The following is a 17,221-nucleotide window of genomic DNA, read 5'->3' on the forward strand; positions in this document are numbered from 1 at the left end:
GTTATTTAGTTAAATAGTACATCAGTTTAAGTGAAAATGAGAAATGTTGCTTTGGCTACTAGCTGAAAAAAAGTTTAGGTATTTTTGTAATTTATTTTATTTTAGGAAATGTTTATTTTATTTAAAATAAAAATCGTTTTTTATGGTTTTAGTTTTAGTTTAAGTTTTAGTTAACTATAATAAGCTTGGAGATGAATATCGCTTAGTACTGTACCATGAAATCTACACAAAATACAAAATAATAAAGAAAAAATTATACTATAACTATAGTACATTCATTTCATTAAAAAGTGTCATGGTTATTAGTCACAAGAATGAAGGGACAGAGGGTTAAAGTCAGCATCAAATCAAATTGAACACTTTTTGTTCCTTATTGGATGATAAGAATCCTCCTTAAAGTTTTTTTTAAACAAATTAAATCAGCATTTACATTCGTCAGTGGTCAAAACCTGCTAAGCCTACAGTTAGTGCACCTTTAACAAGTGTAAATTGAAGACTTATTGCACCTCGTCTCCCGACAGCCCATCCGGCTCAGCGACAGCCTGAACAGTCTTTTACTGAGCATGTGCGAGGATGTGGCTCACAAACGGGTGAACCTGCTGACAGTGCTGGAGACGTGTGAACAACACCATAAGACCACCGTCCTGCCCCGGCCACAGAAAGCCATCAGACAGATGGCAGAGGATGTTCTGCAGGTATCTGGGAGCTGGGTGGTTAGTCATATTACCATATGTGACCCTGGACCACAAAACCAGTCTTAAGTGTCAATTTTTCGAAATTGAGATTTATACATCATCTGAAAGCTGAATAAATAAGGTAGGTACATTTGTTAGGATAGGACAATATTTGGCCGAGATGCAACTATTTGAAAATCTGGAATCTGAAGCTGCAAAAAAAAACAAAATATTGAGAAAATCACCTTTAAAGTTGTCCAAATTAAGTTCTTAGCAATGCATATTACTAATCAAAAATGAAGTTCTGATATATTTACGGTAGGACATTTACAGAATATCTTCATGGAGCATGATCTTTACTTAATATCCTAATGATTTTTGGCATAAAAGAAAAATCTATAATTTTGACCCATACAATGTATTTTTTGGCTATTGCTACAAATATACCCCAGCGACTTAAGACTGCTTTTGTGCTCCAGGGTCACATCTGGTAACACTTAATTGTGGTTTAAAAAAAAACAAAAAAACATTACCAGCACTGAAACTAATACAACAATCTCTCACTGTAGGTTCACTAAAAGACTAAGTTCTGTGTATCTTACATATTTAAGTGTTTGTAATAGTCAGCTACACTGAAAATAAACTGGTGTAGGATTTATTTTCAAACAGTTTTCAGTAAGAAATTGCCAGTAAACTTCATAAATAAGTACAAAGAAATGGTGTTAAATAAGTGCTTTTGAGTATTTTTTGCGTATAAATTTAGATAATAATAGTTTTTATAAATACATTTAAAATAAAATGTTTAAGTTCTTGATAATACAGTGAATTAAATGATCTTAGTATAGAATAATTATTTTTTTTCAAATGAAAATTAATTAATTTGTTTGTTTGTTTATTATTTCATTCATTCAACATTAAATAGTCATTCATGTCTATTTTGGATAATCCAGTGAATCCAGTAATTCATCTAATTTATTATTTTTTATTTTTTGGGAACTTCATGAACGCAAACATTATTTAACACAATAATTACACTTAACACACTGCATTAAACACGATGTAGACAGACTGAAATAGTATCATTTTCTTGTAAAACATACTCCAGTAATCTTTGTTTTATTTACAACTTAACATTTTAGGCAGTTTTCACCTTGAATATGGATCTGACATATTTACTTAAAGGGGACATCAGATGCAAAATTAACTTTTACATGGTGTTTGCATATAAATGTGTCTTAGCAGTGTGTGCAACCAGCCTACAATGACAAAAATCCATTCACTCCTTTTTTTAAATCCCCAATAAACCTAAACAGTCACAATTATCAAGCCGTTTTGATTTTCTGAGCAGTATGATGTCACACTGCTCAGGCCCCGCCCACGGCTGCTAGCATATCTCCGCCCTCATCCGTTTTCTCGGCGCTCGAGCAGCTGTAGCAACAACAAGGTCTCGTAAGCAATGCAGGTGTTTTGTAGTTTGATGTAAAAGTGAACATAAGAGTCTTCGTTTTCTCCTGACATCAGAGCCACTGAGGACGAAGTGGATTAGTTTTGTTTTTGACGGTAACACGCCACCGATTACACAAAAAATGGAAGAGAGGGGCGGGGTGAGCAGTAGCTCATTATCATTTAAAGAGACATGCACCGAAACGGCTCGCTGTGAAAAAAGCTGTTCTTGACAAGTTGTTTTACACGACCATTGAGGAATTCTAACCAAAGTATGTTACAGACATTTCATGAAGACTTTAAAGAATCACACCAACTTGTGGACAATGAGCATCCGATGTCCACTTTAACAGCAACAGAGTATTGTTTTTGTTTTCTAGGCTGAAAGAAACCCAAATGATTCTGCTCATCTTACAGACCGAAGTCAGATGGTTAGAGAAAGACTTCGAGGTATGTTTCTCAAAATTAATTTTTTGATCAACTGAATTTTTAAGAATAACCTCACAAAGTGGCATTACTCTTAAAATAAAGATCCATGAAATACATTGTAGTTTAACCCTCTTGGTCTGCATTAGGAGCTTCCCGTCAGAACTCTGTCTGGCCATTTAAAGGGAACAGCACACCGTCACCAGCAGACTTCAGCAGGTCAGCAGCTCTCAACTCATCCCTTCAACATCAGGCATGCCTGCATATGTTAAGAATCAACATCCACAAGTCCTTTTACTTACTTGGATTGTGAAAAGTGGGAGATCGGGATGGTGGTTGGAGGGGAGGAGTCAAGAGTTTTGTTTTTAAATTATTATTTTTTTTTTTGTGATTCATCACTCAGAAAGGAAATTTGTTCCATAGGTGGAGTCATTTTGATAAAAGATCATGAAGACAAGGTTTCTGTTCATTTCGGAGTAATTTACACTGATTAATTACACAGTTACACCAATAATGTGCATTATAAAAAGTAAATGTGATTTTAATTTAATGCTGACTTGATGAGTTTGGTAAATGCGATTATTTCTCTGATTCTTGCTCTCTAATTTAAACAAGATGAGGAAATAATTAGTTACACCATGAAAAAGGTTTAACTCTGTAAAGCCTGACATGTGAAATAATAGTCAATAGTTGTTTATTGAAACGTTAAAAAATATATATATTAAAACAAAAAGTATCATTTTTGATACTTCAGGCTTTTATAGGTCATATAGTATGATATAGTGAGAATATGAAGGAGAAAAGACACCTATATTTTATTTCAGAACCCCAAACTGAACAAATATATGTGATTTGGTGAAGATGCTGAAAGTTTTATGGTCAAAATGTAAGCTGTAATGTAAGATATGTATATAAATATCAGTCGTCACTCTGTCTTCAAAAATATGTCTTAGTAAGATGATATTTAAATGCTTAGTTTTATGATAAAAAACATATAGTGCAATGCAATACAGTGATGAGTGAGAGATGAACAAATAAACGTTCCTCAAAAGCCTGACGATCATATTTGAGACTCACATTTGAACATGATTTTTCTAAAAAAGAAAAAAAAAACCTACGTAGCTTCAGTCAAGTAGGTGTTCATCTTGAAATATTATTAACAATGTAAAAGTTATTCTTATGTTTACTTTATAAAAACCAGTCAAGATTTGACAGCTAAAAGACTCGTGAAGCACACCAGCTGAAGCTGGACGTTTGTACAATTAGAGTAAAAAAAGTTTGAGATGACAGAAGGCATGGAGCAGATTGTTTGCAGCAGGTTTAACGTGTTGATCATTCAGAGGCCTTAGAGATGTGCTTTATAGGGTTAAGATCCAAACTCACTGCTCTTCATCTTCTAGAAGTCATAGTTCACACCAAAGGAGCAGAAACATGACATGGCTGAGCCAAAGTCCTGTTCCTGACAGACGGCGCCACTTCAGCTCAAGGTCAAATCAGCTGTTTGGCTCTTCATTTAGCCTTAATGAACGGAAAATAAAGGTAAGGGACTAAATGTGCCTAAATGTGAAATTTCTCTCAGGTTATAAAACGTTCCATTCAGGATCATTGAGTAATTCTCGTCTGTGTTGGTCCTCAGGATGCGGGCCCAGAGTTCATCCAAATGCTGGAGGAGCCTCTGGTGGATTTAGAGCTGCCTAATTCTATTGTGGTCGGTTTAATATCGCTAAGAGCGAGAGTATTGGCTCGACACCAAGCAATCTGTTACATAATACTAAGAAGGGTTGCACTTATTTCTTCTCTCTTTCTCTCATTCTAAACAGTCAAACAAAGGGAGGTCACCATCAAACCAAAGGGACTTGACAGTGATGATGCCAAACGCACAGAACATTCTGCTCAAGTGTGACGTCAAGTCCCGAGGAGCCGACGTCTTTGATATGATCGTCGCTCATGCAAACCTCGTGGAACACTTTTACTTTGGCCTTGCATATAGTGATGGTAATACACCTAGTTTTGGTTTGGTAAAGTGATATTTTAGTATCATTATAGTTTTTTATTATTGAATTAGTTTTTATTTTTGTGTTTCCTCTTTTCATTTTCATTTTAGTTAACCTTTCACTAATTTTGTTGTTTTTTGCCATTTTTTTCATACTTTTTATATATTTCATATTTTATTAAAGTTTTATTTTATTTAAGTTTTTATTACATTTGTATTTCAGTTTTAGTTATTTTAGTACATCAAGCTAAACTAGATTTTTTTATATTTTATTTCAGTTCATGTCAATTTCAGTCATTTTTTTTATTTCAAGTAACAAATTTTGATTTTGATTTTAGTTACCTATAATGACCCTGGTCGGGTATTTTGAATATAATAAAAAAATATGAATATAAATATGAATATTAAAATAATTGAGAATTTTTTTTAAATATAATACATAATATAATATATTTTAAAAATACTTCTAATTCTGATATTGATGTTGGTTTGTGTGTGTATATATATATATATATATATATATATATATAATGAAAATAAAATAAACACTTTTTTTAGATTTTATTTTATTTCATTTAACATTTATTTCAAGTGACAAAATTGTGATCCTTTAACTTTTAATTTTAGTTAACTATAATAAAGCTGGTATGGTATTTTGAATATAATAAATACATATATAGTTACATTTACATTTAGTCATTTAGCAGACGCTTTTATCCAAAGCAACTTACAAATGAGGACAATAGAAGCAATCAAAACTAACAAAAGAGTTTGTTAAATTTAAATTTGTTAATCATTTTCAAATAATTAAAAAATATGTAATATATAATTTAATATATAATGTTTAGTATTTCTAATTGTCATAGTGATGACTAATTAGGTCAGTGTGAAGGATGCTTTTGTATATAATTTATAGTATTTTTTTCTCTTTTTCAGATAATGAATTTTTCTTTCTTGACAATGACACAAATATCCAAAGTTGCGCCTGGCGCCTGGAAAAAAGTGCCCTCTGCCACATTTGTGCTTCATTTCCGCATCAGATATTTTGTGAATGACGTCTCTGTTCTTCTGTAAGTCTCTTCCTTTCCCTCATTTAATGGTGTGTTTCTATCTGTCACTGTTGTCTAACTTTGCCCTTCATGGCGGCAGACACAAGCTGACCCGTCATCAGTACTATCTCCAGCTGAGACGGGACATTCTGGACGATCGTCTGCCCTGTAATGAGGAGACCTGCTTGTTTCTTGGTGCCTTGGCTCTTCAAGCCGAGTTTGGGGACAGTGTGCCTGAGGTATCACTGAGATATATCATTATAGTGAATAAGATTTTATTTTTATATTTTCTGTTTTCTTTTAATTAAGGTCAGGTTGTATGTTTTTGTCTTTTTTATTAATTGTCATTTTTTTTTATTTTAATTATATTTTTTGTTTTTTTTATATATCTTTATAGTTTTTATTTGTTTTAGTTTTAAGTTTTAGCTCATTTAGTCCATCAGCTTAAACTAAATGAAATTAAGAACTGTTGCCTTGGCAACTAGCTGAAATAAAATAAGTTTTACATTTTTAATATTTTATAATATTTGTAATATTTTATAATACTATAATATTTTATAAAATATATATATTTTTGATTTATATAATTTGATTTGTATTTTTTATGTAATATATATTTCTGATTTTGATGAATAATTTTGTCAATGTGTCAGCTGAGTTTGTTTACAATTTTATTATATATATATATTTTTTTTTTTCAGATAATGAAAATGTTTTTTAAACGTTATTATTTTATATTATGTTAAAGTATTTTATTTCAGTTTCAGATTTTTTGATTTCTGATTTTAGTTAACAATATTAACCAAAAATGACATGATGGCATTTCTATGATTTATTCTCAGTGTTACAGTCATAAATACTTGTGTGCTTTAGTCTCTATATCTGTGCAGTGATGTCACACCTTTAAATGGTGCCAGAGAAGATAAAAATAAATAATATTACGTCTTCAGGAAGCATTGAGAACGTATCAGGTCAAATTTCTATCAAGCAGATGCTAGATGGTTATGTAATGAACTAATTTAATGTAACATGTATGAGTGTATACTTGGGTTAGAAAGACTAAAACACAGTTTTCTGTGTCTTCTGCAGGTCTGGGGGAAGAACTACTATCAGCCTGAGCATTACGTTTCCAAGAGTGTTTTGCAGAAAATGGCAATGCCTTGCCTGAAAGAAGAGTTGCTACGGTTACACGCCAACAATGCAAACATGAGTGCAGAAGAGGCCGAGCTCGAGTTTCTCAAGGTTACATTCACTTCTGTGTTTACTGACAGCACACACAGTATGTCATTAAATGCCATCATCATTTCATTTTACTCTTTTATATGAAGTATGTAGGGCAGGCCGGTGTTAGCTGTTACACATTTTACTCTTGTGAACATTTCTATTCAACATTTAACCCTAAGAAACCTCATTATTACAAAGGGGCATGTTGTCACATAATATGGGGTAAGTTGTCACAATGGAACCAGCCATTAAACAGCCTATTAGGCTTTTCAATTCAGTTAAAACAGGAAAGCATTTATGAAACAATAAAACTGCAAGAGGTAACATACAGCAACATTAAACATGATAAAAAATTTGAAAACATGACATAAAAAAGCACTTCATCTTGAGAGTACAGTTTAAATCTACTTTTCTAAGTGTATATCATTGTGGTTTCATTGTGTTCATTTCTTTATCTAACAGCTACAGTAAAAAGAGGACAGAATTCATACAAAAATAATATTAATATTAATAATTTGATAGAGTTTAAAGTTAGAGAAAACACACTTTTGCATAATTAGATATTTGACTCAAAAACCTCATGAGATATATGTTGTAACAAGTTTCCTAGGTGAGAACTAGCTTTTATTTAACTTTTTAAAGTACTTTTTATTTTTACATTATCCATTTTATTTTTATATTTTAAATTAACTTTTAATAATTGTATATTTTTGTTATATATTCTAAAATGTTAATTAAAAAAAAAAGGAAAATGGAAAAATAAAAAGTACTTAAAAAATTAATAAAATCTAGTTTAGTTTAGTAAATTTAGTTTAACTTGACATACTAAACTCAAACTAAAACTGAAATAAAATAGTCTTATTTAAACTAAAAATAAATAAGTAAATATATATATATACTTATTTTCTACATATTTCAGTTTTAGTTTTAGTTATTTTAGTATGTCAAGTTAAACTACATTTAAATAAGACATGTTGCCTTGGCAACTAACTGAAATGAAATATGCTTACATTTTTTTTGTTTTTAGATCTTACTTTCAAATAACAATTTGGATTGGAGTCAATGAAGTCAGTTCTTGATATTTGAACTTCTAATGCAATGAATTTCAGACATTTTTAAGTGTGACTTAAGTGTCCAAATCATTTTGGGGGCCACATTTTTGAGTGAAAATAAAGAATGAGAAGGATGGAAAATGTGACAGCTGCATTTGTTTGTGCTGCATGTGACAAACTGCTTTTCATCTTGCCATCTTGCATTTATTCAAACCTATAATGACTGTACGGGCTGCAGACCAGATATTTTTACAGACTCCATTAGGTCTGAACAGCTTTTCTGGATGCGATGATGGCTGGTGGGTGTCCTGCATCACATAATCTGTCCAAATGACTTGGCAGCGCTGCCTAACTCCTCCACAGAGCATCCAGCAGCTTCCGGAGTACGGCGTGCTGTTTCACCGCGCGGCCCGTGAGAAGAAGCCCGTGTTCGGAGAGCTGCTGCTGGGATTGTGTGCCAAAGGAGTCATTGTGTATGAAGTTATTAATAACTCCCGAACCGCAAGCCTTAGATTTCACTGGAGAGAGACAACCAATATCACCTCAGCTGTGAGTCAACAAACACCGTATCATTTAGGAAGATTTTTGGTATTTTTGTTATGATACAACAGCAAAAATGTTAAAACACTTCCCCCTATCCAAGATGAATGTGCGCACTGTGAGAAAACTATTCCTAGGTTGATTTTTCCTTGAATAGTATAAAAAGTATACAGTATAAACAGTTTGATTACATCATACTCATTTTTGTCCAAATGTATTATGTTATTTTAAAAAATATAATTCATAAAAACAATGACTTAAATACACGTCTTCTATGAGGAAAATGTTTTCCACTAAATTCAAATTAATTTTGATATTTCTTCTAGGGTTTTAAAGTCCTAAAATTAAGACAGATAGATAGACAGACAGACAGACGATAGACAGACAGACAGATAGACAGACAGACAGATAGACAGACAGATAGACAGACAGACAGATAGACAGACAGATAGACAGACAGACAGATAGACAGACAGATAGACAGACAGACAGATAGACAGACAGATAGACAGACAGACAGATAGACAGACAGATAGACAGACAGACAGATAGACAGACAGATAGACAGACAGACAGATAGACAGACAGATAGACAGACAGACAGATAGACAGACAGATAGACAGACAGACAGATAGACAGACAGATAGACAGACAGACAGATAGACAGACAGATAGACAGACAGACAGATAGACAGACAGATAGACAGACAGACAGATAGACAGACAGATAGACAGACAGACAGATAGACAGACAGATAGACAGACAGACAGATAGACAGACAGATAGACAGACAGACAGATAGACAGACAGATAGACAGACAGACAGATAGACAGACAGATAGACAGACAGACAGATAGACAGACAGATAGACAGACAGACAGATAGACAGACAGATAGACAGACAGACAGATAGACAGACAGATAGACAGACAGACAGATAGACAGACAGATAGACAGACAGACAGATAGACAGACAGATAGACAGACAGACAGATAGACAGACAGATAGACAGACAGACAGATAGACAGACAGATAGACAGACAGACAGATAGACAGACAGATAGACAGACAGACAGATAGACAGACAGATAGACAGACAGACAGATAGACAGACAGATAGACAGACAGACAGATAGACAGACAGATAGACAGACAGACAGATAGACAGACAGATAGACAGACAGACAGATAGACAGACAGATAGACAGACAGACAGATAGACAGACAGATAGACAGACAGACAGATAGACAGACAGATAGACAGACAGACAGATAGACAGACAGATAGACAGACAGACAGATAGACAGACAGATAGACAGACAGACAGATAGACAGACAGATAGACAGACAGACAGATAGACAGACAGATAGACAGACAGACAGATAGACAGACAGATAGACAGACAGACAGATAGACAGACAGATAGACAGACAGACAGATAGACAGACAGATAGACAGACAGACAGACAGACAGACAGGTAGATAGATAGATAGATAGATAGATAGATAGATAGATAGGACCATATTGAATCTGATGCCGTTACTCCACATAATATTTCTTACTTTGTTCTCATCGACACAGCGACGTAAATTCATCATTGAGAGCAGCACCAGCAAAAAGAAGCACATCTTTCTGACCGAAAAGTCAAAAGTTGCCAAATACCTGTGCGACCTCTGCTCTGCACAGCACAAGTTTCACAAGGAGATGAGCTCCCGCCAGCTCACACGCAGCCTCGCTTCAGGTCAGTCACAGCCAACATTTTCATATATTCTTAGTTGGGCTTTACTATAGTTGAGCACAGTCAGCAGCCGTGTGCATATGTCTGTAGAGGAGAGTATGGTGCAGTATGCAGCCGCGTGCAGGACTCAGAACGACGAGCACAACGGCGGACGCCTCGACGCCTCCATGAGCAGGTTCTGTGAGGACGTCGCTTCCCACATCGAAGCAAAGATCAAACAACAAAGATACTTTCTAGACCACACAGGGTGAGGACAAACGGCACGGATCACACGTAGCCACTATAACCATGACCACGTCTGTCTGTCTCGCTGAAGGTGAAACAGGCAAAAGACTTTTTTATTTTTCATGCACTTGTCAGTTTTGAGATTTTGCTTCCATAACATGACTTCTTTTAGACTAGTGGAAAGAAAACATCCAAAATACACATTTAAATGATTATTTGAAGTGCTTCTGTGGATTTCCATTAAAATACATATCTTTAAAGACCGTTTTCTCAAAATGAGTTTCTTTCTCCACTTCAGCAGCACTTTTATACACCAAACTTTACAGTTTTATTCCTGTCTATAGTTTTTACAGAGGGGTTTGTTGATATATCATTCACACTGAATTATATAACATTTTATTACTACTGTTTTTTTTTCTGGATGTTGACATTATTTTATTTTTTTATTTATGTAGTAACTTTTTGGGATTTTTTTTTTTTTTTTACCTTTTTGGGATGTTGAACCCAGTCAAAAATGACCACCCTACAAAAAATTGCTTATAAATTTCTCGTTATGCTATGTTATTGCCAAATATTGGATTCAGTCTTTTTATCGACTTGTTTTCTTTCAGTTTTGAATTTCTTTTGTACTCTGATTGATCGTAGGCTTTAATGATCTGAGCTTATGCACCTCAGTTTTTGAGTGAACATTGCCCAAATTATCAACAAATAAGACTTTTTCATTTAAAAACTAAGGTTTAAGCTCAGATCAATGAGGCCTACTACCAATCAGCCCCAAAAATAAATACAAAACCCGTGCTAATTGAAAGAAAACAAGTCGAGAAAAAGATCGAATGCAAGATTTGGTCATAATATCGCATAATTTTTTAAAAGGTCGTTCAATTTTGACCAAGAACACAGAATCAGGTAAAGCATTTTCATCACAGCACATGGGTTAATTAGATAAAGCCTTATTTGTATATTTTTAGACATAACATTTCAGAAAATATGTAATACACTGTTGATTATTCAATTGGGCAAAGTATGATATCTATTCGTTACAATTTGTAATTATTCACCTATAATGTCTGTTTGTTTCACTTCTAGATCTCAAAGTCCAGCGTTTCAGAGAAGCTCTTGTAGCTCTCCAAAGCGTTGTTATGAAGTCCCTTCAATGTCCTCGCCATTAAGAGGTATGGACTGACAATCAGCCCATAATATGAACCTCTTTACACAGTTTCATTGGGAAACAGCACAATGCAATGTGTTCTTTTCTCATAGATACTCCAACAAGTGTACGATCTCCAGAGAGGGAAATAATCTGCGTTTCCCTTAAAAAGGATCCCAAAGTTGGCCTTGGTAAATGGATTCTGGATATGGACTCAATGTAACTAACTGTTATGCAGAATAGTAATTCACTCTTTATTCATTTCGGCTCTAGGTATTGTAATTGTCGGAGAAGACAATGCTGGGAAACTGGACCTCGGGATCTTCATCGCATCCATAGTACCTGGAGGCCCAGCTGACCGAGATGGACGCATCAAACCAGGTGAATCCTCACGATCATCAGATTATCTGCACTGATAATGTCCAGTCATGATCTCAGAAGCCTCTGTGTGAACATCAGTGAAGCTGAGCTCCGTGTTTCTGTCAGGTGGTCGACTGATCTCTCTGAACCAGCTCAGTCTGGAGGGCGTGTCCTTCAGCGAGGCCGCTGACATCATGCAGAGCAGCTCCAGTAAGATGGAGCTCATCGTCTCACAGCCAAAAGGTACCATCTTGCTTTATATATTCCACTGCACATGTGATATAACATCAGCACACTCTAAAAACAAATGTTTTGGGCTTAACCAGGGTTATTATAGTTAACTAAGGGTACGTTTACATGACAACGATGTACTGAAAACTGAAAGGTTTTTCCTTTGCATTTTTGAAAAGGTGATGTCACAATGATCCTTGTTCACACAGATCAGCGAAAACAACTAAAAACGCTGTATTAAGCATGCCAGGCCAGTAGTTGGCGATGCCATTTTGTTAAAGGGGACATGGGATGGTGTGATTCTTTAGGGTCTTCATGAAATGTCTGCAACATATTTTGGTTAAAATTCCTCAATGGTCGTGTAAAACAACACCCTTTTTACCTTGTGTCTGTTCACAGTGACCCGTTTCGGTGCATGTCTCTTTAAATGCTAATGAGCTCTGCTCACCCCACCCCTCTCTTCCGTGGAAGAGGAAAGGCGATTTGCAAATAATCATAAAAATATAAAGTGTGGGATTTACTTCTTCTGGAGGTGCAGCTGGATTACGAACAGTGGGTACTGATCCATCCTTGAATTTTAACTTTTTAGCAAAACCTGCCTTGAATTGTCCCTCATTCGGAAAGCAGTCTTTGCAGTGGGGGGGGGGCGTATTCCCTTTAAAAACAAAAGTAATCCACTGCGTCTTCAGAGGCTCAGATGTCGGGAGTAAGATGACTGCTATGTTCATTATTACATCCAAAAACAAAATACCTCAATCGCTTAGGAGACATTCTTGTCTACACCTGCAGCGGACTGTTTACAGCTCACTCAGGGCGGGTCTATGCTAAAACGGCAGTGTCCGTCAACAGTCGTGGGAGGGGCTTGTGCAAAGTGACGTCACTTTGCCAATATCTGTGAACAGCTTGCTCTGAGAAAGTGCTTATGATTTGTGGGGATTTAAAAACAAGTACTGGGTGGATTTTTATCATTGTAGGGTGGTTGTGTAAGTTCAAACACCATGTAAAAGTGAATTTGCATCCGATGTCCCCTTTAAGAAACACTACACGCCTGCGTGCATACCTGAACAATACGCATGTGCATGACGTCACCGTTTTCACAAATTTGTGACGATAACGGTATCGCTTTCAAAAACTTGCACTTTGAAACCAGTTTTCAAAAGTTTGCATTTTCAGGCCCCCAAAACGCCATTGTCATGTAAATGTTTTCAGTTTTTAGTTAAAATCGGTGTTGTGTAAACGCCCCCTAAAGCTAAAATCATAAAAACATTAACGTTACTTGAAACAAAATAAACGTTATTTCAACTAGTTGCCAAAGCAACATTTCTCATTTTTATTTAGTTTAGCTTGATTTACTAAAATAACCAAAACTAAAACTACAACTTTTTTTTTTGAATTATTAGACAATAATGGTGATGCAGCCACGACGCAAAGCAGGAACTACTTCAGCTGTGCGTTTCCCTGAAAATAATTGCACACATTAGAACGTTCGTCAGCCAATCAGATTCAAGCATTCAACGGCCCCGTTAAACAACGTTTAAAAAGCTAAAAACTAATTAAATGACAAAGACACACAACAAAATGACTAAAACTTTAACTAAAATTAAAATTAAAGCGGAAAATACAAAAAGAAAAATGATTTAAAAATATTAAACAAAACTATAATAGTATCTTAGTTATACTAAAATAACATTGGGCTCAACAACAACAACAAAAATGAACAGTTTGCATCAATCTTTTTAAGTTTGACAACTGATGAAATTATGTTCAACCAACAAACTGAGTTAGAGGAACTAAATTTGTAGCATAAACACACATTTTTAAGTTGATTTCTCATATAAATGAAGTTGTTCCAACCAGTTTCAACATAATTGTGTGGTGGCTCTGTAGAACCAGTTCATCTTATCTATATCAGTTCAAAATAAACGGCTAGCGCAGCACATGATAAAAGTAACTCATTTAACGTACATTTACCGAACAAGCAAAATATCACTGTCATTGCTCGTTAAGTGTAGTGTATATCTACAAAAACGTCGACTGAAACTCTTTTAAATTACAAATATAACATTAAGTACTATAGCAGGTCTTTCCCTTCACTAAAAAACACATAAAATAACACATAATTTCAACATTTATTCTCCTTATCCAGTCCTATGCAAAGCATGCTGGGAACTAGAAATCCACTTCCTAGTTTTTTAAGATATCAAGACAATTTCATTAAGATATCACAACAAATTCAGTTTAAATTGCATGCAAAATTACATTGATGTAATGATTAACATTATTATGACTCATCAAAATAATGTTTGCAGCTTAAAAGGTTTAATTAAAGGTTATCAATAAATTAGAATTTTTAACCCGCAACCATGTATTTGTTGTGGTGCCCTGAATGTCTTTTTGAAGTGTAGTTTATAAATGAAAAGCCAGCACTGCTCGTATAATTCTGCTTAGAGATGAATGAAGTAAAGAATGCGTTGTGAATTCATCAGCTCTGTATAAGCGTGGAGGCGCTGGTCATCTGGCAGAGAGGAACTGTGAGTCTCAGAGCACCATACTGGCCGACGGTCAAGCAGGAGACCACTATCTAGACGAGCTGGTCAGCGTTATGATGACCCCTAAAGGAACGAACCGGCTCCATGTTCCTGAGGTTCGCATTATAAACGCTCAGGTACTGAAAATGTTATAAGTTATAAGATAAGAGAGAGAGGTAAAAGAGAAGCATGTCTAATAGATGTGTCCATTCTGTCTGTTTTTTGTATTACAGGATGATTATTCCAGGTCAGCGTCTCTGATCAGCCTGAGACCTGAAGACTTTACTGTGACACTTCAGAAATCTGGAGGGAGTCTGGGCATCAGTATCGCTGTAAGCACACTGCGTTTTCTAGTTCTTGAGACTAAACAGAGGCACATAAAATATATATATATATGTTCAGAAATTTAGACAACCTTAGCAAGCAAAAAAACTAACTTCAAGTTAATTATATTAAAGATGAAAAAAGAGAGTAAAGTTCAAGTATACTTTCCAAGTACACCTGTGTAGTAATATCAGTGTACTAGCAGTATACTTATATTTGTACTATTTCACTTCTTGGGACTAAAATGGCCCACTATTTACTTTATAAAAGTATACTTTTAAGTGTAACTAGTTTACATCTGAGTGTTTCTTTAGTGTTGCAACTATACTACTACAAAATGTAGGCTACTTTGGGTTTGAAGTAAATAACTAGTAAACTATAGTATTCCTGCAAGTTCACTTGTGGTATATTTGGAATGCTTCCGAAATTAAAAACTAGTTCTGTACTGTAAGTTTACTGCACTTAAAGTACACTTAAAAGTATACTTTTATAAACTAAAAAGTGGGCCAGTTTACTTCCAAGAAGTACTACAAGTATATTACTAGTGCACTGATTCTTACCACATGGAAAATATACTTGAACTTTACCTATGAATAAAATCTTTGTAAGGAAATATTCCACCACAAAGCTGACTTGTTACTTTAAATGTAAGGTTATAAGATAGTATGTAAAAACCAGTATGTGTGAAAAATGTATTAATATGCTACTCTATCAAAAAAAGTAAGCACAACCACAAGCCTAGTATACTTAGAATACTTGATTGTTATTTTCTTAAGTACAAGCACTGGCCAAATATACTTGGACTTTTCTGTATGTCAGTATAAGTTTAAGTATATCATTGATTAGACTGAAAGCATACTCTCTTATTTTCAGTTTAAAAGAAGTATACTTTTTTTTTTTAGCAATACCAGTAATATTTACACAGACAAAACTTGAGGTTACAGTAGCTGTTGGACGTCTTCCACAAGGTCAGTGTATCACAGAAAGTCAAAGAGAATCAGCAGCCAAAGGGCAAAGAGGAAGAGCGGTCACATGACTACAGCTATGAGCGTGTGGAAGCGGGAATCACAGCCTAAAAACAGGCTACGGCTTATCTCTCTAAATGGGGTTAAGCAGCTTGAGAGGCATTCGGACTAAATGTCACAAAGTTTAGAAGACAGTATCATCAGACCGGAAAACCAACACTGAATGCATTATTCTGTGCTGAAAAGAACAGAATATTATACTTTAAGTCTGAACTGAATGTAATGTTTCCTGACACTTGATTGCATTAAATTAAAATAAAATGTATTATAGTTTAAATTCTATTAAATGGATTTTCTTTAAGAGTATTTTTTGACCCACTTAATAGGACTTCTCTACAGTTCTATATGTAATTTCATAATTACTTCTATTGTCTTTGAAATATAGTTAAAGTGTCCTGCCGAATGTACTGACAAGCATTTATGCTAAACAAAATACACTTTAATGTCATTTGTATTAAAATCATGTATTTAAATATATTTGTAATTACACATTTATAATGATGAAATTGCAGTTTAGTTAATTTAAAACAAAATCAAATAACACACTACAGTTAAAATTAATCACGTACTTTACATGTGCTTTAGTATGTTAATCAACACTTAGCAAAATAAGTGTACTTCTTTAAAGTACGACAAAAAAACTATTAAAACATAATGATTTGAATTTACTTTGAAGTAAAACTTTTAATTTGACATTGTTACAAAGTGCACTCTTTAATGTAAGTATACTAAGTGTCGTGAAAACATACTCTCTGAGTACATTAAAGTGGCCTTTTATTTCATTAATATTATATTATCTACAAGTAGTTAAAAAAAACACACTTTTAAGATTTGAAGTACAGTACAAATGCACATTCAGTACAATTAAGCACACTTCTTTCCACAAGGGGTTCTTTCTTATTAAATAAAGACATTGGATTAAACAAATTTTGTACTACTGTTGTATATTGTGTAAATGTTGTATAACTTGATGTGTGAATGCACAGGGAGGAGTGAACACAGGTCTCCGTTATGGAGGTATTTATATCAAGACTCTGGTCCCTGGTGGAGCGGCTGAACAAGACGGACGTATCCAGACAGGTACGTGTTGCACTGCTATCAATGGGCTAAACTGAGATTTAGTGCACTCATCCTTTCCCTTCAGTTCAGTAAATTGTTGTGAGAATGTGTCGGTTTGGTTGAGTCACTTGTGACGATTGGGGAATGATGATAGTGTGTGTGTGTGTGTGTGTGTG

The 17,221-nt window shown here is 34.5% G+C and overlaps 1 protein-coding gene across 1 annotated transcript in view; it reads left to right on the forward strand.

Moving 5' to 3' along the window:
* Positions 1-17,221, forward strand: part of LOC107693657 (tyrosine-protein phosphatase non-receptor type 13) — a 24,115-nt gene that overhangs the window by 3,457 nt on the left and 3,437 nt on the right. The window contains 20 exon segments of the mRNA XM_074187034.1: positions 522-695; positions 2,498-2,567; positions 2,693-2,762; positions 3,944-4,082; positions 4,180-4,251; positions 4,364-4,538; positions 5,473-5,503; positions 5,505-5,606; positions 5,686-5,824; positions 6,675-6,827; positions 8,225-8,410; positions 9,990-10,149; positions 10,237-10,393; positions 11,458-11,543; positions 11,632-11,709; positions 11,792-11,899; positions 12,005-12,121; positions 14,596-14,774; positions 14,871-14,969; positions 16,973-17,066. Of these exon segments, the coding sequence (XP_074043135.1) occupies positions 522-695; positions 2,498-2,567; positions 2,693-2,762; positions 3,944-4,082; positions 4,180-4,251; positions 4,364-4,538; positions 5,473-5,503; positions 5,505-5,606; positions 5,686-5,824; positions 6,675-6,827; positions 8,225-8,410; positions 9,990-10,149; positions 10,237-10,393; positions 11,458-11,543; positions 11,632-11,709; positions 11,792-11,899; positions 12,005-12,121; positions 14,596-14,774; positions 14,871-14,969; positions 16,973-17,066 (2,389 nt within the window).

This window comes from Sinocyclocheilus anshuiensis, unplaced genomic scaffold, assembly GCF_001515605.1.
Source record: "Sinocyclocheilus anshuiensis isolate Anshui unplaced genomic scaffold, SAMN03320099.WGS_v1.1 scaffold546, whole genome shotgun sequence".
Lineage (NCBI taxonomy): Eukaryota > Metazoa > Chordata > Actinopteri > Cypriniformes > Cyprinidae > Sinocyclocheilus > Sinocyclocheilus anshuiensis.